The sequence below is a fragment of the Fusarium poae genome, chromosome 3 (assembly GCF_019609905.1).
Source record: "Fusarium poae strain DAOMC 252244 chromosome 3, whole genome shotgun sequence".
NCBI lineage: Eukaryota > Fungi > Ascomycota > Sordariomycetes > Hypocreales > Nectriaceae > Fusarium > Fusarium poae.
The window spans coordinates 4,690,668-4,715,601 of record NC_058401.1 but is presented as its reverse complement, the minus strand read 5'-3'; the positions used below and the strand labels follow the sequence as shown (position 1 = coordinate 4,715,601).

Below are 24,934 nucleotides of genomic sequence, written 5' to 3'. Positions count from 1 at the left end.
ATTATTAGCAACTACTTTTCATCTTTTGTTTGTCACCGGTAGATCCGCTCGGTCAAGATGCCACGATGCATGCGGGGGAAATGTCTTCTCGCATTAAGAAGCACCACAAACGGGACAATTGTGCCCGAACTACCCATCATGGATGATGATATTATATCGTGATATTCGATAGCGACTGAATAATTCAGAAGGCATTTTGTGCATCGGCGGGCATCTGACGGTCGAGGGGATCTGGATGGCGATCGAGGGGGATGAGAAGAAAAACTTACGGGCATGCCCAAGACCGTCTGGGGTCCTTGATCAGCAGGAGGAGACATGGTAGCGGCTGTGATGGTCTTTCCCTTGAACAAGAAGAAAGGATTGAGGGGAGATTGAGGATGAAAGAAGGAAGAGAGAATGGAGGGAGTCGAGAGAAAATAAATCTGCGCCGACGGGGGGTGAGAGGTATTTGGGGGGAGGGAAAAAAATTGCGGCGGACCTGTAAGAAAGTCTCTTTGGAGCGAATCTTTCCGGTCCCGCGCTAAAGGGAGCTGGGACCCTCAGCCAACCAGGCCCAAGCCTAGCAGCTCTCTCCACAGCAACAGCGCGGGCTTGGAAGCCTGAGGCCACAGCCTTGCCAGGTCTGCGAGCTTTTCAGGGGTGGCCAACTGGCCACTCAGTGGCACTTGGTGGACTGAAAGGTGGGTCTCTTCTGGTACAAAACCTGTCCTTCACTGATCTTTGGGCCTGTCTGGGTTTGAGCTTGCTGCTGCTGCAAGATGAGATGCCGGTTCACCCCGATTTTTTGTCGAGCGCCGAGACCTAGACCCGTCTTGGGCTTGGGAGACATGGGACTTATTACTGTATGGGGTACTGTACACTGTACGATGCAGCAGTTACAGTGAAGTTCGGTGTAACAGACAGCTACGGATACAGCTTGCAGGCCTACAAGCCTTGAGGCGATGGGCTGTCCTAACGCCCGAGGATCCATGATAGCCCGGGCAAACACCCCGGTTTTAAAAAAGTTTTCAGATTCACTCGGGGAGATATTATACATAGACTTTGTACAATATATCCAAAGGTACAGCTAGACGAAAGCTTCAATTCTACGAATTTCCTAATATACCATGTTCCAAGCCATTGAGTATGTCATGCTCACAGTTGTGTGCTGCCATTGATCTATCTCGATCAAATGTCGTCAGTATATCCCTCTTTCACCGTCGAAATTTCCCTCCCCCATCCCTCCATCATGACATCCATCTAGCATCCTTTCACCCACATTTCTTTCTTCTCCCCCGGTCCCTTCTCCAACCCACTAGCCTCCGGGCTCCGCGAGCCAGCAGCGCCAGCCCAGAGCCCTCCACTGCCACTGAAACTGAACCTACAGAAGCATGTAGCTGCCACACCTCGCACAGTGCGCGAGTTTCATGGCATGAATTCATAGAGGTACTAAGGTAGAGGTGAGGATCTTCCTGACAATCGCCTCCCCCGGGGTTCACCTACCCCAGCTTGACCTAACTGTCCAATTGCTGTCTGTTTTGTTCGAGGAGACCATTTCTTCTTTTTTCTTTTTTGAATTTTTTGCCTAGGCCAATTTGTGTCCAACAACCGAGACGCCTCAGATGCAATAAACCTGACACAAATAGCTATCTCGGAATAGCCGCAGGTTCGATATCAGCCCAATTGCCTCATTTGACGTTTATTCGTTTACTTCGGCCTAGCACATCAAGTCAGCCAGTGGATACGCTGGAATACAAACTTCTGGTTTATCATGTTTGTACCCAAAGGCCTACGCTTGACGGCGGCGATATCCCACACCCTGACCCCTAACTTCGATCCACAAGGGAAGCAAAGGAAGCTAAAACACTCATACCTGTAAACCCTTCAGGGAGCTGGCCCTGAACTGCTTGCTATTTGACAATAGGGATTACCAGAGCTCATAACAGGCTGTTCATGTACTGCAAACTTCTTCAGGCTTAGCTTCAACCAGACAAGCTCTTTGAACTATTATCCCTTTGAGCCGAATTCAAAGTCCGCCACCGCTTCGCTCATGTTCCCCTACTGAGACAAGGAACCTTGCTGTTATATGCACTGTACCGTACAGTACGAACAATCCGCTTATCGTCATGCAGTTTCGGCTACTGTACCTCAGATTTTTCTTTGCTCCAATTCAAGGTTGTTTATTTCTAGCTTATCTTTCGGGACATCCGTCCAGCTCTAGTCAATTGAATCCGTGAAAGGGATACACTAGCGACCTTTCAGATTCCTTGAGATCGTCTTGTGTTCGTAACTAGGTACTAAAGTAGGCAGTTCGGAGTATTCCCGTTGCGTTGAGACCTTAAAAATCGCTCGGGGCAGACCCTGCAAATAAAAACATTCTTGTCGATCCTGTCATGAGGCATTGGCCTATCGAAACTGACCTGTGCCAAAAACAAAAGGTCAACTGCGTCCACTCCTGTGCCGGCCATTTCAAAGATTGCAACGCCGCTGAGATCGATCCAACTGGGAAATGAACCGGAATACTCAATTGACGGTGTGCTCACCTATCCTAGGCTTTCTTAGTCTTGCCGTTCGTTGTTGTACTATTCATCGGCGGACCATCTCCTGTCTACCTTTTATCCTCGGATAACCGACGTGAGATAGACGTTACACACGAGGTAGTATCCGTAAACCGAGCTGCTATCTCCTATCCAGGTTAGAGTGTACTACCTGCATTCGTATTTCGGTTGGATCTCACTCGAAGCCAAGAGTTGAGACAAGAGAAACCTGGCTGTGCTACCTCACTTGGTTATTAAAAAGGCATTTCTGACCCGCTGAATTGTAGTGATGAAATTCATGAATTGGCTACTTTTCTTTTAATATTTAGAGACTCTGTTTGCATGAATATTGTACAGCCATCTATCTGTACCTATTGTCAACCCGCATCATGAAAATAGAAACGCTGCAAACTTAGGTCACGTGTCGTAGGTATGTTAGGGAACTGCTATTCACCTGGATACCTACCTAGGTATGACTGTAATGCTGACATTGAGATTAATATATTCTTAGAAGTCACAAAGGATATCGCTAAATCCAGCCTGGTTTTGCATTAAGAGGAGTTCAAAGGGGCAGTTTGGCTTAATGACAACCTAAGCGACTGCAAAAAGACATAGGGTTTTAAGCCGAAACAAAGATTTTGACAATTAAGAACACATTTCTGATGCTTTGACCCGTCATTGCAACTCCATGAAAACACGCTTTGTTCGCCATTAGCTCGCAATCGGATCATACGCTTGAGGTTGTATAGGACTGGTTGATGACGGAACTTGACGCCGGCAAGAGGATGGCATGCCTGTTCGTTTAAGGGCAACACAAGATGCAATCCCGGGTCTTGGCGTACCATAATTGTTTTTCTTGTTGTTCTGATTTGAAGTGTCCATATTGTAAACATATATCAGTATGCTAATGAAGAAAACAACTAGCAAGCCTATCAGGTTTCAAGAACTCGTTCATAGTACTGATATACCCACGGATAGCAGCAGGACCATGACAGCAGGATTTAAACGCAAGGTTAGCTAGGTATACATGTGAGTTGGCTATTACTGCTTCGCCTTTAAAACAACAGGGTGTCGCCGGGTCCATTGAGATCTATGCGTTGGCATAGGACCATCTATCACACATAGATAATTCACAAAAGATATACTACGATGAGAACGATAAATTGGTCGTTTCGAAGATTTTTCATTCCGTTGCCGTTTGTGCTAAAGCGATTCCGTCCCAATGCTTAACCGAGCATGAATAGCGTCCTAAACCAGGCTTCTTTTTCGCCTTGCAACACCCTCCGACCATGTGGCCTGTCTATCGTCCAGGCCACCCAGACGCACAATCGTGAGACTCAAATTTTTCGTTGAATTGCATTTAGTCAGTACCACCAACGGCACGGGCTGGAATCATGTTAGCAGTTGTGTCGAGATAGCATATCGAAGTGTGTAAATGTAGTTCGCGCGGGGAGAGTGAAGGAGGGGGAGGCGGCCATACTGTAGATCTTCATCTTGCTGTGTGTAACCACAGGCTTGATGATGCCCTTCTCCTCGAGGTCGGCAAGGCACTGTCGGGCCAGAGAACCGTTGATCTTCATTCGGTCGACGAGGGTGGCGATAGTGACCAGACGGTAAGACTGAACATCCTTGTAGAGCTTCTCGGAGGTGGTCTTGTCGAGGACGACGGCGTGCTGGGCCTTGTCCTTGACCTTGCCCTTGGACCTTTGAAAATGCGTAAGTATTTGATATTCGTCGATGACGGTCGTTACGCCTCAAACATACCACTTCTTCTTCTGCTTCTTTGCGGCGGGGGCCTGGAATCGGGAGTCAGTCAAATTGTCATTGTATTTTAATTTTTCGCAAAGTCCCCCTCCCTTTTTTTCACAAAGGGGGAGGGCATCGCCGAGAAAAACTTACCATTTTGTCTGATGTTGCTGTCGACGGGAGTGTGAAGACGACAGTAAGAGAAAGTGTGGTATTGCGATCGCTAAGAATGAACGTCTCCAAAGTCGCGAACCACTGAAGTTCAAGGGCAGGTGAGCCCTAAAAATGAGGAAAGTGCGACCAGATGTGGACCCACATTCTTCCGCGTTGGCTCTAGGGCCAACACACCAAAAATTCCATGCCCTGAGATCTCAAGCAACCCAAGCCCACCTCTTCAACTTTGAACATCTCATCCCGCACTACTAACGCCAGTCCCGGAACCCGACTGTACAGCAAAAATGTCTGACAACGGCGAGATCGAGGTCGAGAACTCCGCCCTCTACGAGGTGCTTCCTAAGGATGTTGTCAAGGAGGTTGGCAACGTCAAGCTCTTCAACAAGTGGGACTACGATGTTGAGGTCCGCGACATCTCCCTGACGTACGTTTGATCTGAACTCTTGGAGGGAAAGAAAATTATCTCCAAAAACCTCACTTTTGTGCGCGACGACATGCTGACGGACGTCCCACGACAGTGACTACATTTCCCTGCGAAACCCCGTCTACGTCACCCACACCGCTGGCCGATATGCCACCAAGCGATTCCGCAAGGCCAACTGCCCTATCATTGAGCGATTGACCAACTCTCTGATGCACCACGGCCGTAACAACGGAAAGAAGCTCATGGCTGTCCGAATTGTCGCCCACGCCTTCGAGATCGTACGTCCTCCTGAGAAGCCCTCGAGAATAGGGTCTTTGCCATTCATTTTTTTTTTTCGCGGCCACCAAGTGCTAACGTTAGGGCCAGATCCACCTCATGACCGACCAGAACCCCATCCAGGTCGCTGTCGACGCCATTGTCAACTGCGGTCCCCGCGAAGACTCTACCCGAATTGGTTCCGCCGGTACCGTCCGACGACAAGCCGTTGATGTCTCTCCTCTCCGCCGAGTCAACCAGGCCATCTCTCTCCTCACCACTGGTGCCCGCGAGGCCTCTTTCCGCAATGTCAAGTCCATTGCTGAGTGCCTTGCTGAGGAGCTTATCAACGCTGCTAAGGGTTCCAGCAACTCTTACGCTATCAAGAAGAAGGATGAGTTGGAGCGTGTCGCCAAGAGCAACCGATAAAAGGTGCAAAGGTGTATCACGTCTGGAAGGGTTGGCTTTGGCGTGTTCCGGCTTATTTCAGAATTGCATTTTGCGTTCATCGGGTCTGGGAACGCGGCTATGGATTTTCTTAGGTGGCTACAGATTCAATAAAAAAGTCGGGCTCCCTGAGAGTTAAATGAAATGAACTCAAAAAAACATCAACAACCAAGTCTTTTAATGCATAGCTGTGTTTATAATCGCATGAATCTTTTTGATGAATTCTACTAGACTCTGTGTTTCCCCTGTACGTCTAAGAAAAGGCCAATAGCCTGTCATCTGATCTCTGTATCCCTCTTTACTTGGGTAGCAATTCCAAGTCTGCCATGCATCGCCTTTTATCTGCCTATGCAAAGAATGGGTATCTAATCTAGTCGAGCCATCTTGTCTCCGATTTCCAGTCGCTGAAACATACCAACATGGGGCATGCCCTCTTCCCACCAAGTGCCCATATCCTCATCCACCTCGAAGCCCCATTTCTTCCAGAAGTCCACGACCTGCTTCTGCGCGTGAACGCATACCAACCCTGCCCATTGGGGTATCTTCATGTCAGTTCCAATGACCGGGTCGAGTTGGTCAAGGCCGAACTCTTTGATACTAGGGTCAAAGTACGAGGGATTATCTCTCAGCCAGCTAAGAACTGTGGTCACAAGTAGGCCAGCGATGCGGCGTCCTCGGAACTCTTCAATGACTGCCAGACGACCCAGTTTCACGTACGGCTCTTGCCCGTTATGAAAAGTTGTCTTTCGGTCCATGATATATGGCTTCCCTGTTGAGGTTTCTGGCGCATCTCCATTGTTGTGGCCGTCATGATTGCCGTCTTGGTCACCATTCTCGTCTTGTAGAACACCATTCCAGTACTTCCCACCATTCTCAGGATGAGGGTCATGGGGGAATGGCACAAGTCTTATAGTTCCAATCGGGGTTGAGCGTGTCGAGCTCTTCCTGGGGTGCATGACCTTACCCTCTTCATCGCGAACTTCCAATGTTTCCACCGTGTTGATACTCGCGTAGACAACCCAGTGACATGAACGTGAATCATCGTCGTCGAATTCGTTCTCGGCGGGGACTTTTTGCTCCTCAACAAAGACCGCTTCGCGAACCTCCATCGCATCCAGAAAGGTTTGCGAGATGTTTGGCGGTTGTTCTTGTAAGGGAACACCACGCTTGTAGCCTACAAGATTGCCAGGTGCAAGGAAGGTGATGAAGGGGGTTCCCATTTTGGCGGCTTGTCGCAACAGCTGTAGATGATTCCAGGTGCTTCTGATGAGAGTTTGCAAGTTCAACTGTTGTTGCGGTAATGGTGTAGATGATCTTATGCCCTGTTGAGGTGCAATAGAGTGAAATGTGTAAATATGACAGAATAACAAGTGGGCTGCAGTTTGGAGATTCAAGTCTCTCGACAACGTAGAGAAGTATTGGTTATCGCAACTGATGAGAGAAGAAGAAGAAGAATGGAAAAAGAAGAAATCAAGACAGGTGAGTCGACATCTTCTAGTGATATATTATTCGCATTCGTTTCTGTATTGAGAAAGGGGAAAGAAACTACGAAGTTACCTCCATACCTACTACCTACCCAATATGATGTCAATCCACAGCGCGGGGGACATGCACCGCAATCCCCGAACAGCGAGAATTACGGTAGGTGACTCAATCCTTCCATTAGCTCTGATAACGCCTGGGCACCAACAAAGGCGTGTATTGCTGATTGGTTGGTGATATCGCGGACGGGTGACTTTTCTCGCCACTCTACATCTTGATAGAAAGTCCAAACTTTGATCAGAGAGGCTATCACCACATTTTTATTGCTGCAATTATTCTGGTGGTGGACCCTGGAGAGCTTGACTAACACGTATGTAGTGATTTTGTTTCGGTGATGCTTGGCCCACATGCTTCATCCGTCAATGGCCCACTGTAGTTGATGAGTCTCGTTGGTTGTTCGGCTGCCTGGTCAGAGTCAAGTTGCATCTGGACTATGATTAACCTTCTGTTTGGGTGGCCTTTGAAGATTGGTATTGGATCAATTAATCGTGGCAAACAACCATCACAACATCGACAAATGATGCGGTACCAAGGACGTTCAAGGTCAAATTGTCCTGATTTGCATATTCTATGCGTCCATGTGTCAAATGTACCATAAAGGCATAGTGTAGATTAAATACACGATAGATGCAATGTAGATAATATTATTTACGAGAATATAATACTAGCAGGCTATCCAGGAAATCCTCGCACTACAAAGCACACACATCATTGAAACCTCGAGCTTTCGCTTTACTTCCATCACAATGTCCCTGGTTCTCTAGAGCTGGATACGTCTGCTTAGATAGCCGCCTTGCCTAGATTCGACTCGAAGGCACCGTCCTTGAAAGGAACGTTGGCACTGCCAAAGTCAGTGTTCGTCAACGCCGTGCGAGCCGCAGCAGGCAAACTCTCCCAGGCTACCAAGGGCTGCTGGCCACCCTTGGTGTCAGTAAAGATCATTTGATGGTTGGTTGGCCAGATGGCGGTATAGCCCACCAAAGGACTGTTGCCCGAGAAAGTGCCTGAGCTCCTCCTGTCATATCCGCCGTGCTGGGAAACAGCCATGCCAACAACACTAGCACTTGTGCTTTGACTGGACAGCCAGATCACGGCGTTCTCCCAGTCATGACGGTGTCCTAGGCCTGATGAGGGCGAATCCTTTGGCATATACCACGAGTACATGATGGCATATCGGCCGTTGTAGCTGCCGCCTCGAGCATACACCTGGCCAGTGCTCGAGCTGCAGCCGCCCGAGGATGAACCGCTTGTGGCCAGTCCTCCGCTACAACCAAAATCAGTCTTGCGTTGGAACACACCAAGAGAAGAGAACACGTACCCTGTATTGCCTTGAGCGTCAACCGCGGGGAAGGAGACACATCCGGTGAATGTCTTGACGAAAGGCTTGTATTTGAGATACAGCGCTCCGGTAGTGCCTGATGGGACAGCCTCCGGGAAGCCAACGACGGCGTCGTGGTTGATGACGGCACGTCGCTCAATAGGCGACCCGAGTACACCTGAAGCGAGAGCAATACCCGACAGGAGTTGAGTGATTTGCACCATCTTGTTCGTTGAAGTTAAATCGTAACTCACGACTACAAAACAAGAAAATCTCGAGTATCAAAGCGAGTGTGTCAAGTGCTCCAAGCAAGTGAAGTGAGCTCTGGTTCTGATCAGAATATCATAGACTGGGAAGCCAGTCTCTCAACCTGGGGAACCGTTAACTTATGAAGAGCAGCATTGCACCCCACTTCCGAGATACCACGTTAAATCGCAGGGTCTATGCAGCCACGAGGTCATATAGAAGCGTCGAATTGGCGGACTATACAATGGCTTTTGGTCCATAGCGCAGGTATTGCTACTATGGGCTGCCTCATTAGGAATCATGACCGATTGCATACATCTTGTGAGAGAGCTTGCCATGCGGGGTGCGCTTGGGGGGGGAGGGGATATGGTAGTTATAGCATTGACTTGGCGTGCAAGGTAATGGCTCTTGGTGAGCTTAAGAGTTGCTTGTATGAATGGACGGAATTTTGGTGTTGTCACGAAATAGCAGCATAATAACCAAGAGCACTAACGCAGTGTCATGGGCAAAGCATCTTGGTAGGTATCTCAGTGTGAAGCACTCAAGGTGGTTGGCCTCCTTCCTAGGTAGGTAGTCAGTCAGTAGCCAAGCAGCGACGGCGGCAGGATGGACAGCTCGTGGTGTAACAGAGTAATTGATTGGGATAAAGATCAGCTCCAAAGTGTTCATCGAAGTGGGTATCTGATTACAACGACAACGGGTTCCCCTCTTAAGAGCAAGGATGGCTGATATTACATCAGCTCAAACTGCCGGCGGTTAATTAACCGAGAATAGCTCGGCTTTGACTGCAGGTACAGTGCAGTGCTGTGTGTATTCGAGGTTTAAGTCAAGAATAAGCAACAGTCGATGACGCGCGTTGAATGCATGAGCTGAAGCCGAGAGAACCAAATGTGTATTGCAACCTCTCAGGTCATATCATATATACTCAATTTAGCCTTCTTACCCTCCTAGTTATACGACTGGCACTGATATAAGTACGACCTGGTTCAGGGTAGCCTTGTCGGGCGTCAATCTACTATGTAGTAATGTTAATTCGGCGTTTGGTTGAACTATGTATAATGAATATTGTTGACTTTACTCTATTTCTGAAGCGCAAGGTCTGTGAGAGAATGTACATGTGATGGGTGTGTCAGTTATCAATCAACTTCTTTGTCCCTTGCTTATTAGGCATGTTTTCAAGATCAAAGGCCAACATTGTAAATTCTTGGAACAACTACACACTCACATATTATTTATAGCTAGCGTGTTTCACAGAACCTAACAGAGATGTCCAGCTCTCTGTGCGATGTATAGTTTGTCCCGATTTGGTTGATATTGTATGTGCTGGACAGACGTAGTGGCACACGATCAACAGCGCATTGCGCCTCATCGATGAAGCTATGCATTATCAAAGCAACGGTGGCACATGGGTGAAAGAATTTAGGTGGGTGAAGGGTTGGCGCAGGGATGGAGTAAAGCATTCTCGCGGACAATAGTCGCGCGAGGTATCTCAGAGCGGGAGGTTCAAATTCCAACGCTGCCATGTGTAGTAGGTGCACTGGAATAAAGAACTAGGTAGTTGTCTGGTTCAGCTATTTGAGATAGTAAATCTGGTGTTAGGATACACTCGGTTACTACATGCAGAGTCGTTGATCCAATTGTGAAGGCAATTATCGGGAATATGTGCTCGTTTATGTCCGTACATATCGTACGTGCAGTACTATCGCAAAACCGGCGGTTTGGCAACCCTCTGAAGCCATCGTGAGACATGTCATTCCTTTGATGCAAGGTTGGTGGCGGTAGAATTCGTGCATCGCACAGGCACAGCACAAAGCAGGGGTAACCCATGATGCAACCACAGATGCACAATTTACTCATGATGATTTGTCCAAAAGTCAAATCTCGGGAATGAAAGATGCGAACCCTGCAGATTGGATGAATGGACCTTAGTACCGAGGGAGGGAGAAGTTGTACATATGTACGTATGTACTAGTAGACTAATGTCTACGGGCCATCATGAGTGGATATCGTACTAATAATGACAAGACTGACACGAGCCGCTTTGAGGACCGGGCGCGTTATCATTCTTCGTTTCATCTGAAGATTAGCCGTGGTATATTACTCTTGTACCAACTAATTCAGTGTGTCGGTACTTGAAGATAAATAATGTCGTCTCATTAATGTTACTTGGGTGGTGTGCAAGACTGCCTGCAGCCAGCTAGGGGAAACAAGTTAGGCTAATAATAATAAGTCTCCTAGGGGATGAGTGCAGCAGAAGTTTCTTCATGGCCCTGTATGTCTTATCAAACTTGACCTTCTTGTCGATCCACACTCATTAACTTGCAGCACATACCGTACAGTAGTGGAGATGGAATTGAGATTGGGAGACCAAAAGATATCCATCTATTATGTATCTGTGTAGCAGATATGTTAGGTACGGGATCCCTATTGCCAAATTACCTACAGGTAGTAGACAGCCCTAGAATTAGAACTCCCGAAACCTGGGATCGTTGGTATCTATTGGTATTGGATTCGATCTTACTACACATCGTTAGTCCAACCTTTTTTGGCTCTCTTATTAGCACGTTATACGTTCTCAGCTTCTGCCTCTCTCAAGTAAAGTCAAGTCAAGTCAAGTCAAGTCACAAGTCACTTTCCCTTCAACCTTTTTCCCATTCAGAAATATACAGGCTTTTCCTATTATCCGATTCTGTTTAATTCTTATACTTCACTACCTATTATTTTTGAATGCCTCTTTTCTTCTATCTGTTTCACACTAGTACTGTCTGTACTTTGGCCAATTCCTTTCTCAGTTCCTTAGTCCAACCTAACCCAACCCACCTCCATTCATAATTATCCCCCATCCCATCCCATGCAAAAAGGCTGAGGCCACTCCTTGATCTAGAACCCTTGCCAGAACCCGCCGCAAGCTACCTTATTTCGCGTTTGCTCAGGGGTTCTGAATTTTGAGTGACCTGACTGTGGCTGCCAGCCAAACAGTTCATTCAACAACAACGAATTTGTTCAAAGTCGGCGCGATTGAATATAATTCTACCTGAAAAAAAAAAAAAAACGACTTCTCCTTTGCGCCGTGCTCGTCGCCCTTTTGCTTCTGATATCCGAGCCGAACCCAAAATCCATGAGCCCGCGATTGGCCAACGGAGCATCTGTTCAGCAACAGCTCCTAACACTGCGCTCCGATATTTGAATATCTTGATGAATTCTCCAGTACAGAAAAGACCAAACGTCTCGACCACCAACTTGAAACCCGACTCTCTTGAACCGTAAAGATATCTCTTTCCCTCGCCGTTGCCGACCCCCAACTGCGAAATCCTCGACAAGTCCCAGCACCGACGGCTGCTAATCTGAACTTTCTCTGTAAAGTCGGACCGGCTCTGCGAAGATCTTCAATGCCCTGGCAGCCTCTCCCCCGCATCGCGTTCGCCGTCGCGACCTTTCCGTTTCCTGCATCAAGCCCGGCCGACCTTCCTCTTGAAATTGGCGATGAGCTCTATATTATCGAGGAGACGCCAGACGGCAACTGGCTGCGCGGCTACCTGGTAGCGCCGCCCAGTCTGCTGGCTGGCTTGACTTCTGTCAAGGGTCAAACCCTCGAGGCGCGCGTGTTTAGCGGAATCTTCCCCAGAAGCTGTGTCGAGGTTCGAGAAATGCTGGGAGAACCAGAGGAAGGCGAAGAAAACGACGACACAGCGAGCGATGGCCCCGCCGAAGATGGTGATATGCCACGCGCAAGTGATTCTGCCAAGAGCGGCGTGACAAATAATTCTGCTCGCAAAAGTCGCAAAGAAGGAAACAGGTCGACCATCTCCAGTAACCGCACCCCTTTCAGAGAACTTCCCAATGGTACTCTGGGCAGCCTCTCTGTGCCTGTGTTAAGGGACCCCGATGCCCCACGCCCTGCTGCACCTGTGCCGATGTTGAAGATTGGAGACGAGACACCGACGTCGCTTTCAGAACCCTTGATCGACGAGATCGCTTCATGCCTTAGAGAATGGCATTCAACCAACTTACACGAGCTCCTTCTTTCTAGACAGTATGGCCGCCTCGACCAGCTCTCGCAGCTAATCACAAACCTCAACTTACATCGTCAACAATTTTTATATAACGTCCTTACTGCGCACGAATACGACCGTCTACGAGAAAAGACAGTGTGGGACTTGGTACGCGTGAACAAGCTCTGTGGAGGAGAGGTCATTGTTCGGGACCCCGAAGCTCGAGGAAGGGTTTTGACAGCCGACGACTGTATTGTCAAGGTTACCAAGTTGCAATCTGAGATGAGTCTATTGGACGAACCTCCACAGTCCACAGCTGAACTGACCGCTCTGCATCACCTCATGGTAGATATCAAAGGTTTTGCTGGTGCTTCAATTGAGGAGACCTCCCTTGTATTCTACCTTGTCAGCAAGCCTGCATATGGCCAGCCTTCTGTTCTCTCAGAAGGATTCACCGTCAGGATACCCGCAGGCGGCACACTTGTCAACTTGGCCAAGCACGTCCAAACAAAAACACTCTTCACAGATCTATCGTCTCAAGATGTGGGTGACGTACCTTCGGCAGAAGCCGAGCTATTCCTTGTGGTCAAGGTATTGGCGTCTCATCAGATTATCCCCCCGCAATCTCTATCTCGATCCGGAACCGCACCATCAGCTTCGTATTCCAGGGACCCAACGAAACCGAACTCCTCAGGTGGCATCAAGTCGAGAAGAAGTCTTATGTGGGGTAGCAAGAGCTCGAGGGGTATTTCTCGAGGCTCACCTGTGTCACGCATGGATGCGGTTGCCGAGCAGAGTGACGGACGACATTCAATGTCCGGTTCTGAGAGCCGAGAGGGTTCTGGGCCGCCGAGTACGGCGGGATCAAAGACTGGCAGTCCAGCAGATGGTACACAAACTGCGGATCGCACAATTGGCCTCGGCGTTTTACGGCTGAACCCAATTATGAAACAAGACGACGAAGTCGAGCATTTGATGAGTATATGGTCTTCGTCGTTGAGACACGCGGGTGAGAATGATGCTGATGACTGGGACCCCTTGGTCAAAGAATTACTGGACAGCCCATCTGGACACTATGAGAAGTCCCGAAGGGGAGATCGATTGCAGCTGCAGCTGAAGAGCTTCAACCACACAGACGCTGACATCCTCATAAAATCCACCCCGACTATGCTGTCAGGGGTGGCCAAGACAAACAAAATGGGATTTTCCGGCGCCCCTACAAGACCTCGCTCAGACATCTACTTCACCTTGAAAGATGCCATACTTGGCAAACAGAACCTCCTGTCACGATTTGGTGGCAGTGCAACTGCGATGCCTTCCAGTATCCATGGTAACAACCTACAGATAACTCTCGAGGTTAGGAAGACCTCTGGAGAGCGAATCGATAACTGCATATTCGCTTCCTCAAATACAGAGCCGTTAAGCACCTTCAAATCGATAGCCGCAGAACGAGGGGAGCCCTGGAACCAAACACTGCGTCTTTCTTTGGCCCCTAATGATGTGTCACAGGCGCATATCGTCATGTTTGTGTCTGATATGCCCAACCCTCCATTCGCCATTGCTCACATACCATTGTGGGATCAAGGGGCGTTCATACGTGACGGTCGGCATGGTCTGCTGCTCTATAAGATAGATGAGCACACCTCGACCGCACAGCCCGGGCCAACCGGAAAGGGTGGATATCTATCGCTCTTGTGGAGCCCTCAAGGCAAGGATGACCACGCAGCTGATGACAACGGCCCTCTTGCTGTTCTCCGTACCGACACATACCTCTGTAGCACTCGATTCTCACAGGACAGGGTAATACTGGGACTTTTGAAATGGAGAGATCTTCAGCGAGAGGAGGTTCCTGGTGTGCTTAAGCAGCTCATTTTCGTACCTGAGATCGAGGTGGTCAAGCTGCTCAATGATGTATTGGACGGCCTCTTTGGAATACTCGTGGAATACTCGGGCAGTCACGAATTTGAGGATCTTGTGTTCACTGCTCTGGTCAGAGTTTTGGGTATTGTCCACGACCGAAGATTCAACCTAGGACCTTTGGTCGATCAGTATGCCGAGAACCTGTTCAACTACCCCTTTTCAACACCATGTTTGATGCGGTCGTTTACCCGGCTTCTTCAGAATCCCACTGAGCCCGAGACCGCCCGGAAGCTGCGTGCTACATTCAAGGTTGTTAGGCACATCCTTAAATTTATCACTCATGCAAGAAATCAACAAAAAGAAAAGGAAGCTGGAATTGGCATCACCTCCAACACAACTGGGTTTACACGCGAGCTCCGTGCCATTTTTAAGGCTCTTGACGCGATGATGCGCAACTCTGCCCCTGCACTTGTTGGGACGCAGACCCTCGCTGTTCAGCATTTCCACCAGTGGTTACCAGAGCTTGCTGGTTTGCTAAACACGGAGGAAATTCTGCACATCGCGATTGACTTCATGGACTCATGTACTGATGTTAAAGGCAAGCTCATTCTTTACAAGCTTGTACTGATTATCAATTACAGCAAGCTGGACCTGTTCGCCCACCCCGACCAGAAATTAGCCTTGAGTACCAACACCGTGAGATGGATTACTCCCCACTGGGGCCACACAGGAGAGATGACAGATCAATGGAGAGACCAGATCCGTCTATGTTGCTCTGTCCTGGCCAGCCAGATTGATTACCTTGGTTCCGAGATTCCTGACCACATTCCTAAAATAATCGATTCCTACTTGGCGATCCTTGCGGCTCCTTGCAAAACAAAGGACCGACTTTCTCTTCTTTTCCCATCATCATACCCTTTCCCAACTAAGCCTGTTAATGACGACCTTCAATTCGACGAAGCCTTGGTCGAGCTTTCTGCTATTTTGTCTTCGATATCTAATTCACCCTCAGGCATGCAACTTGAGCTTGCCGAGGACGACTTGACCACGTTACTAGAAAATCTGCTTAGAGTACACATGAGCATTCTTAAGGGAGAGGCCTATCCCCTAGAATGGTTGAGTGTGCATATCCATCATCACAAATCAACTATGCGGACACTTGATTATCTTGCCGGTACTATGCTGGAATCATTCCTCCCCGAGCCGGAAGAAGCAGAGACTTTTAATACTGAACTATGGAAACTCTTCTTCACGACCCTTCTCAAGCTGGTGGGCAGCACGTCTCTTGCTTTGGAGACTTTCCCAGAACAGAAGCGAAGAGCAGTATGGAAGATTGCGGGTGATGTTCGAGAACATGGTGCTGAGCTCCTGCGCCGAACCTGGGAGGCTATCGGATGGGAGACTGCATCCGACGAACGTAATCGGTATAATCTTTCAAAGATGGGAGGGTACCAGGTGCAATATGTTCCTGCACTTGTTGGTCCAATTGTGGAGTTATGTCTTAGCGTGCACGAGGGTCTTCGACGCATGGCGGTTGAGGTGCTGCAAACAATGATTGTCAGCGAATGGACTCTGAGTGAAGACCTGTCAATTATCCAAACAGAGACGATTGATCGTTTGGATTTGTTCTTCAAGGAGAAGCCATTAACTGAGAGTATCCTTCAAAAGTTGTTCATTCACGAACTTCTTGAACGGTTCGAGCCCCTGGCGGATATACCTGATGAGCCACTATATATTGCTATACGTGAATTCGTCGGCACCATTGACGAATTTCTCGATCTTCTCGTTGCTGTACATAGCAGCGATGATACGGGCGAAGCCTCGAACCTCATCAATCGTCTCAGACTCATGGAATTCCTTCGCGATATGCAGAAGGAGGAAATCTTTGTTCGTTACGTACACCAACTTGCAGATTTGCAAGCCGAATCGCGGAACCACACCGAAGCAGGCCTGGCTCTACGACTTCATGCTGACCTATACGAATGGGACCCAACTAGCCAAACGCCCGCTCTCCCAGACCCAGGCTTCCCAGCGCAGACACAGTTTGAGCGAAAGGAACGGCTTTACTTCGACATGATCAAGTATTTCGAAGATGGAGATTCGTGGAGCCACGCTTTGGCAGCCTACAAGGAACTACAGGCGCAATACGAGAGCAATATCTTTGATTTCTCTAAGCTTGCCAGGACCGAACGGGCAATCGCAACGATCTACGAGACTATCTCAAAGAGCGACAAGATTATTCCCAAATATTTCAAGGTTGTCTACAAGGGACTTGGGTTTCATGCAAACCTCCGAGATAAAGAGTTCATATACGAAGGATCTCCTAGCGAACGCGCCTCGGCTTTTACAGATCGTATGCAGGAGCAACATCCAGCTGCTCAGATTGTCACTGGGGGAGACGTTGACGATGTCGAGGGCCAATTTCTGGTTGTCTCAGCTGTTACGCCTCACCGTGATTTAAGTCACCAAGTCTTCCAGCGCGCACGAGTCCCACAAGTAATTCGAGATTTCCTTCTCTCCTCTCACCCTCAAACCTTCTCCATCTCCACACGGCGTAACACCACCGGCCCTGTCAAGGAGCACTCTGCCGAGAAGCTGGTGTTTACGACCGCCGATGCTTTCCCCACGATTCTTCGTCGTAGCGAAGTCGTCGATACCCAAGAGATTAGTCTCAGTGCCCACGAAACAGCCCTGGAACGCATTGTTCGCAAGACCCAAGAGATGACTGCCCTCGAACATCGAGTAGCCGACGGTAACGGAGACCATGCGCAGCTACTCCTCGATGCAGTCAGCGTATCAGTGAACCCTACCTCTGAGAATAGCGTCGCTTGTTACCGACAATTGCTGCCAGAACCCAAGGAGACCGATGAAGATGCCGGGGAAGAGGAGGAAGAGGGGGTGGCGGAGATAGAATTGAGTCCCCAAGACAGCGCCATCAAAATGGCACTTGTCGATCATGCTATTATGATCAAGAGGTGCCTGGCAATGTTCTCTCGAAGTTCCAATGAGCTCCTCAGCCAGAAACACGACGAGCTTCATAGATGTAAGTCAAGATTCGAAAGACACCGGTCCACCTTACTGATCCATACAGGTTTTGAGAGCACATTTGCACCAGAAATCGCACACTTTACCCCTCCCCAACCACAGCCTGAGCTTGTTGCAACTCCTTCACCAACTTGGAAACGGTCATCTCGTTCCTCTTCAACAAGCCCCAAGAACAAGAATACTGGCATCGCAGTCAACGGTGTCACCACAGAAGAGGCTTCAGTGATCAGACCGGTTTCGAAACGAGGCACGCGACTGAGCTTCCTCGGCGGTAGCAAGAAGAAGGAACCCGAGTTGCCAACTGAGCCCGAGGAAGCAAACGGGGACATCGAGACCGCAAGCAACCTTAGTCGATCTCTAAGTCAAGGCCAAAGTAAAGATCAGGGCCGCCGACACAGTTTCTTCCGCGCGCCGTCCCAAGACGAGAAGCACCCTGAGTCTCCTGGGGGCCTCAGTGGTCGCGGAAGTCTTGACCAGCAATTCGGAGGTGGTGACAATAATAACAACGACAAGCCCGCCGAGAACAAACTTGCCAGCAGGAAGGGCAGTGTCCGCAAGAGATTCAGCATGCTCAAGCTGGGCCGCAAAGGTAAAGGCAACGGCATGATGGGAAGTCTGGACGAGGAGTAGAACTACTTCCGGGCTCATTTTGGCCGACACAGCGTTGGCCTTGACGAAAAGGTATCTCGGCGCCGAGAAGACGAGTGTTTACAACCACTGAAATGAGACAGTGGCATAAACAGACCTAGACAGGTTCATCCTACACTTCCTTTGTCTTTCTAATTTTAACTATAAAGAGGCTTTCGACCTAAATGGGGAACAGGGAGAAAGGAGTCATGTATTCACAACTAGAGGAACTAGGGTTGGACCACCTTGGGGGAAACAGAGATGAGGTGCGGAAGTAGGAGAATGGGATGAATGGATATACGGTGTGATATACCTCGCCACCCCCTTGACGATCAACGAGGGGCCAGGCTCTTATTTCCTTATTGCATATTGTTTCCTTTCTATTTCCCGTCGATGCTCGTCGTTTTTGTTTCTTGAACGACATCTTGCATTCATTCCATTTATTTCACCCCCTTTTGTCATGTAGCTTGGTGTTCTGGATACCTGGGATGTTGTGTATGCCTAGTTGTGGCCATAGGGATCTTGTGTGTGTTTCAAGCACGTGTACAATTCATGTCGAGAGCCTTTTAAGGCATCGACGTTTATAATTTAATCTTGTGCTATGGCGATGGTATACTGCCATCAACGATCACGTTGCCTGCTATTCGCATCAATCACCTCAGGAAGGAAGTCCACCCTTCTCCCGTGCTCTTGAGCCCGTACAAATGCGACACGAGCGTCCGATCGCCGTTGTTTTGATACGCATTGCGTTTCTCCTCTGGTCCCCATGCAACCAGCATTTGTTGTTTCCGGACTACGATGGGATCCTTGATAGCATCTCGCTGTCCAATCTGCCTCATATACAAGGCCGGTACCACAGTGCAAACGTTGTGCAGACGGTGGTAAAGCTCCTTCTTGGATGGCGGCGGATCAAGCTTTCCCACGTTGAATGTCTTTCGGTTCTGTAGCACGTTCTTGCAGTCGAGATTCTCGAGTGTGTCGATAAAATCGGTAGATGTGGTAAGCTCACTTCCAGCTCTGACGATAAAGGAATTAATGTCCAGGTAAAAGTGGTTGGTTGAAATTTGTAGCTTCTCGTAGAGCTTCATAGCGGGCACGACGACTCGTTGACACGTATTCTGGCAGAACCAGTTGAAGTGATCCTTCTTAAAGAATATTTTGAGTATGTTTGCGAGTTCGCGTGTCATGGCCTCGCGTCGTTCGTTACGAACCGCCTTGAATTGGGGAGAACTGAGAAGGGCGTTATAAGCTTCAGCAGTCCATGTTCTTACAGAGAAAAGATCTGTGTGCAAGTCAGTCGGGTTTTAAAACATGATGAGTGAATTTCGTTTATCAACGTGAACATACCTCTCTTGGGCTCGACCGACATTTGCATCTCTTTCTCGATGAAGCTTATGACCTCGACGTAACGAGCAATCGTGCCATACAGAACAGTCTGAAAAATATGGTCATGCAGATATCTCATGATGACAGATGTGATGATATCCTCGTCGGTTTCAGGGAAGCTTGCGCCATGGATAAGATCGGGGTACTGGTACAGGAGGTGCTTAAATCTGGTAGCATCTACTGCTCGCCTCTTGACATTACTGAGAAGGGCATCGGCTCCTTCTTGGTGATCGTCCAACCACGTAGCCATGAACTTTTGAACCCAGTCCTGAACTTGTTCGACGAGAGCATCATACTCCTACAGTCCAGGCATCAGCAAATATGTACAGAATCTATACGCGAGGAACAAAAAGGAGTGGTGTACCTGTCCAACATCTTCCGTGGTAAGTTCCTTACGGTAGGGCTGAAGACTGAAAATGTGAGACTGTGCGTCGTTGAGTTGTTCCCTGAGCGCTCTATTCTCTTTCCCCAGCTCTTCTACCTTGTCTGCCAGCGCCTCACTGCTGATCTCCACCTCTGTCATGTTGGAATTCATTCTTTGCTTCATGTTGTTCAATTTCTCTGCCAGCATGTCTGATTTCTCTTCTGCGATTTGTTTGTCCGTGGTGAGAGCAGAGAGCTGTCTCTGAAGGTCCTGGATGCGGCGGTCAAGTTGGCAGTTTTGTTCGCGCAGCTTTTCGTTGTAGTGGGCAGCGTTGTTGTTTTCGAAACCGGCGAGCTCCTCGAGCGACTGAAATTCAGCGGAGGGTGCTAGACCAGCCTTTAGTACTGTTGACTGCTGCGAGACACTGTTATCGCTGAAAGCTTGTTCAGCAGCGGGAGAGCTGTCCAACTCCATCAGATCGTGTGAGGCTGACTGAGTTGGCACCTGGTGGCCTTGCCCATTTGACTGTTGGACCTGTTCTCTGGATGGTATCTCAACCCAGTCACCGCTTTCTAAATTGTCAAGCATCGTTGGGTTTGCCGACGATGTCTTATGGGGTCGTTTCTCGGGGGAACAAAAAATGTCCTGACCTTCTCTCTTGCTTTCTTTCTGACCCGACGCAGGATCAGGGCGAATATTGGTGCGAGACTCTTCTTTTGCCCTGTTGGGGGTAATAGAGACTGGCTTAACCTCTTCAATGGGTTCTTTTGGAGGGATGGAAGGAGGGGAGGCACGTTTCTTTGCATCCGCCATTGTTGGAAGACTGGTTAGAGATAGTAGGCAAGTCTGACGGATGAGACAAGACGACTCAGGAGAAGGTAGGAGAGGATAGTTGGATAGTAGCACAATGTCACTATTTTCCCGAATAAAAATTGGTGAACTAAGAATGAATCTGTGCAATGGCCGGAGTGAAGCGATGCAGTGCAATTAGAATGCAGCGTAGGTAGATAAAGGTGTAGAATAGAAGGCGAGACGTTTCTTCTGTCGGATAGTTGCCTGCAGCTTGACAGACAACGGATCAGCCTAGAATGGGCAAGGAAGAGAGGGGTGTCGGCATCAGAGGCAGACTCCAGACTCGATCCGACCTACTCATTGGCTTAACACGGAATGCCCTGCAAATGGCTGCCCACCTTAGTACTTCTAGGTAGTTTCAGGTAGGGCGTACTCTAGGTACGATCAGAGGCTATACAGACTGAGTATGCATTCCGTTCCATATCTTGTTTGTCTCTGCTTTAGACAAATCAGATGATATCCATAGACTGGGCGAAGCAGGGACTAAGACATGCGCAATTCGGATTCGTTGAATACCATAAACACAAAAAGACACAATGGGCTTACTGGATAAGTACACTAAGAAAAAAAACGCCATATATATATCCGTTTAATTTGATTTATCACGAGTCGTCTGGGGTCTCACATCAAGCCAAGTTTGAGGATGGGTCAAAAAGCTTCTATGTATATAAACCCCAGCGATCGGCTTCATACTACCAGGTACCCCTGCTAGTGGGTAACAGACGAGTATCGGCCTACAAAAATAAATAAGCCAAGAGTCGTGCAAATATCGCGTAAACTGACTCACTAATTTTGTTCTACCTGCCTCTAGCGGCCTTAATCCGGGCCCCTCCATGACCTCAGCCGCACCCGCAGTCGCTTGGACTAGTGCCCGGTTGGAGCTAATCTCGGGCAACCTGACCTCACGCCTGGTCAGTAAGTCTAACAGAAGTAGAGCCTTGTAGACGCGAGACAGGATTTTTCTAGATAAAAACAATAATAAAAAAAAGCGAATGTTCATTTAGCAAAAGACTTGCTTCATTCACAACATCTGTCTTGGTACTAGACAAAGAAGTGACCCCTCATCAGGAGATAGGAAAGTGTTGGACAATACTGCAAAGTGTGGGTGTAGGTCTATAACTCAATCCATCCTACGGTATCCGTCCAAGGTAAGAAAACAGAAGTAGAGGCAAGCCATACATATGAGAGCCTTCCAGGCAACCAAAACTCGATCCATGGCATTGAATGTTATAGGTACCTACCTAGGTAGGTAGGTAGGCGCGTTAGTGACACCGCGGGGCAGTCTTGACCCAATGGACCTCCCAATAATGATTATAAATACCACTGCCCTGCCACTGGCCACAACCACTCTTTCTGCTCTTCACTTTCATAGGTAACTTAGTACCTCTAATCCAACCATCTATTCGCCTGTTAATTATCCGGGCTACTATTCTACTACCTAAACTTCCGTGGTCTTGAAGCCTTTCATTCCTTCCACGAGACTATTTATTTCTTTTGATACTCATCAGTCTCGCATACCATTGCAGGAGGAAGGAAGAAATAGATGCTGTGCATACAGCTCGAAAGCTTCTTCTATATAACCCTCATTATAGAGTTTGGTTATTGACCTGACACGTATGTTCTTGGTGGGAAAGTAAGTTATTGAAAGAACCTTGATTTGACATTTTGACTTCTTAATCCATACGGATATCTCGTTGGATATTGGAGTTATTGAGAGGCTTGGACTGATATTTACTAGTAAAGTACAGAAGAAAATAGTAACTCGTGTATCAACAAGCCAGCATGGATTTCGACAAGCTCAAGATCACTGATCGGAAAATCATTGTTGGAATCGATTTTGGCACAACCTATTCTGGAGTTGCCTGGGCTGAGAGTCGCAATCCAACGAGACGAACTTGCATCACACAATGGCCCGTGTCCACTTCTAACAGAGAAGGAGAATCTAGCGACAAGGTGCCCTCAAAGCTTCGATACAATGGAGACAAGATCGAATGGGGCTTCTCCATTCCTATCACTGCGCCCCAGGATGAAGTCATTGAATGGTTTAAGTTGTAAGTGTGTCAGAGAAATTGGCCGTTAGAAGCATAAGGGACGAAACTCCAAGACCCAGAAAACCAACTTTTCTGCTACCCAGTAGCCAGCTAACTGTTGCCTCGAAGAGACCTTGATCCTGATCTACAAGCGATGAGCCAATCTTTGAGCTCCGACGGTGCCCGCGGCGGCCGAAATGTAGACAAGCTTGTCACCGACTTTATTTCGCAGCTTGGCGACCATTTATTGTATACTCTACGCGAGAAGCTAGGCGACAGCATCGTGAACAGCACTCCTCTCGAATTTGTCGTCACCGTCCCGGCTATCTGGAGCGATCTAGCCAAGGACAAAACAAAGAAGGCATGCCAAAAGGCATCGGGCCTGTCAGCGTCACAACAACAGGTTCACCTTGTCTCCGAGCCTGAGGCCGCTGCTATTTATGCTTTGCATGGACTTGACCCCCATGGACTGAAAGTCGGTGATACTATCGTTGTGGTCGACGCCGGCGGCGGCACAGTCGACTTGATATCATACACTATCACTGGCCTCAAGCCCATTCTTGAAGTTCAAGAAGCAGCTCCTGGTTCGGGAGCTCTTTGTGGCTCTACGTTCCTCAACATGCGCTTTGCCAAGTATCTGCGAGGGAAGCTAGGCAAGGAGGAAGGCTTTGACGAAGAAGTTATGGCCGAGGCCATGGAGGTTTTTGAGAAGAAGGTCAAACGTCAGTTTACCTTGAACACTGCGCCTGACGAAACCTACAATATCCCCGTGGCAGGTTTGGCCAACAACAAGACTCTCGGTATCAGCCGAGGACGCTTCGCTTTGAAGGCATCAGATCTCAAGACCATTTTCGAGCCTGTTGTGCTTGAGGTTATCAGGTTGGTCAAGGACCAGATCACGGCTAGTAACGTGCCTGTCCGCGCCATCCTGCTGGTCGGTGGTTTTGGAGCTTCAAGCTACCTCAAAGAGCGACTAAGGATTTCCGTCAATGATTCTATCCAGATTATGCAGCCACCCAATGCGTGGCAAGCTATTGTCCAAGGCGCCGTTCTCAAGGGACTCGCCAATGCTGCGCCGGAACTTGCTGTAGTCAGAGTGAAGAATCGCAAGGCCCGAAAGCACTACGGTACGGAGTGGCGCGCTCGATGGGACGACAAGATACACAGCCACCTCAAGAGCAACAGAACTTGGTGTGGCCTGGATGGCTGCTACAAGGTCCTTGCGATGGAGTGGTTCATTACTAGGGTGAGTCTTTGAGGTCAATCGTATCTGAGAGCTAGTCTAACACCTTTCAGGGTTCAGAGGTATCGGAGAACGAGCCTTATTTTACATCCTTTGTCTGGACAGGTCCTGTTAGCAGTGGCCGCATCCGCAAGATCAAAATGACAATCTACAACGACCAACTGCCCCGAGATGCACCGGTGGCCCGCGATGACAATGTAAAGATCCTCTCACACGTCGAGGCCGATGTCAGCCATATTCCGGAGAACCAGCTTTCTCGTCGCCAAGGCTCAGACGGGCAATGGTACTACGAATTGAACTGCAAAATAGAGGCAGTCTATCTCTCGGCATCTACTACCTACACTCTACTTTACAACGGTGAGTTTTACTTGATAGAAGAAGCATGTTTCTCATTGTGTCTTACTAATTCATGTTACAGGCCAGCGATACAACACAGTGACGTGCGAGTATGTCTGATGGTTTGCACTAATCTACCTTGAGAACTTCCCAAGTACCAGAACATCAAAGTATCATCCTTAGTAGTCAAGTTACACTCTAAGAGCACAAGCTCCAAGATATCAAAGTCACACATTTATTTCCTCCAATGCAAAGATCGCATCGACCATTTCGGTCACTTTCTAGTAGATAGCAGAAAAAGTAGCCCCCTAAGTCTTAGGTTATAAGAATAAATAGTCTAAAGAGCATAAAGTGGCCTAGTAATTTCGTCCCTTATGATTCCAGCGGCCAATTTTTCTCATAGTGTGGAGCAAGCCAGTAACGTATAAACACCTAGATGGTTTAAGCAAGAAATAGATGGCTTAATGCCTGGTCCAAAGTAACCTAAACTGACTCACTGATCCCTCCCGTCTTTTCGGATTTAATCACAAT

At 48.4% G+C, this 24,934-nt stretch overlaps 7 protein-coding genes across 7 annotated transcripts; 3 read left to right on the top strand and 4 right to left on the bottom strand.

The window, feature by feature from the left end:
* Positions 1-3,876: 3,876 nt before the first annotated feature.
* Positions 3,877-4,418, bottom strand: RPS25 (40S ribosomal protein S25; the record flags this gene model as incomplete). The annotated part of the gene is made up of 4 exons (XM_044853418.1): positions 3,877-3,902; positions 3,997-4,220; positions 4,281-4,312; positions 4,416-4,418. 4 exons carry the CDS (start codon positions 4,416-4,418, stop codon positions 3,877-3,879), a joined length of 285 nt encoding a protein of 94 aa, XP_044706088.1.
* A 302-nt stretch (positions 4,419-4,720) lies between these two features.
* On the top strand, positions 4,721-5,544 carry RPS5 (ribosomal protein S5; the record flags this gene model as incomplete). Its single annotated transcript, XM_044853417.1, has 3 exons — positions 4,721-4,860; positions 4,955-5,138; positions 5,227-5,544. The coding sequence occupies 3 exons, from the start codon at positions 4,721-4,723 to the stop codon at positions 5,542-5,544; spliced, it is 642 nt and encodes a 213-aa protein (XP_044706087.1).
* A 383-nt stretch (positions 5,545-5,927) lies between these two features.
* On the bottom strand, positions 5,928-6,782 carry FPOAC1_008983 (uncharacterized protein; the record flags this gene model as incomplete). Its single annotated transcript, XM_044853416.1, has 1 exon — positions 5,928-6,782. The coding sequence occupies one exon, from the start codon at positions 6,780-6,782 to the stop codon at positions 5,928-5,930; it is 855 nt and encodes a 284-aa protein (XP_044706086.1).
* A 1,102-nt stretch (positions 6,783-7,884) lies between these two features.
* FPOAC1_008982 (uncharacterized protein) lies at positions 7,885-8,646 on the bottom strand (the record flags this gene model as incomplete). Its single annotated transcript, XM_044853415.1, has 1 exon — positions 7,885-8,646. The coding sequence occupies one exon, from the start codon at positions 8,644-8,646 to the stop codon at positions 7,885-7,887; it is 762 nt and encodes a 253-aa protein (XP_044706085.1).
* Positions 8,647-12,057: 3,411 nt separating this feature from the next.
* Positions 12,058-18,195, top strand: FPOAC1_008981 (uncharacterized protein; the record flags this gene model as incomplete). Its single annotated transcript, XM_044853414.1, has 2 exons — positions 12,058-17,563; positions 17,612-18,195. 2 exons carry the CDS (start codon positions 12,058-12,060, stop codon positions 18,193-18,195), a joined length of 6,090 nt encoding a protein of 2,029 aa, XP_044706084.1.
* A 650-nt stretch (positions 18,196-18,845) lies between these two features.
* On the bottom strand, positions 18,846-20,755 carry FPOAC1_008980 (uncharacterized protein; the record flags this gene model as incomplete). Its single annotated transcript, XM_044853413.1, has 3 exons — positions 18,846-19,474; positions 19,540-19,876; positions 19,943-20,755. The coding sequence occupies 3 exons, from the start codon at positions 20,753-20,755 to the stop codon at positions 18,846-18,848; spliced, it is 1,779 nt and encodes a 592-aa protein (XP_044706083.1).
* A 1,821-nt stretch (positions 20,756-22,576) lies between these two features.
* FPOAC1_008979 (uncharacterized protein) lies at positions 22,577-24,523 on the top strand (the record flags this gene model as incomplete). Its single annotated transcript, XM_044853412.1, has 4 exons — positions 22,577-22,845; positions 22,954-24,070; positions 24,121-24,424; positions 24,486-24,523. The coding sequence occupies 4 exons, from the start codon at positions 22,577-22,579 to the stop codon at positions 24,521-24,523; spliced, it is 1,728 nt and encodes a 575-aa protein (XP_044706082.1).
* Between the last annotated feature and the right edge of the window lie 411 nt (positions 24,524-24,934).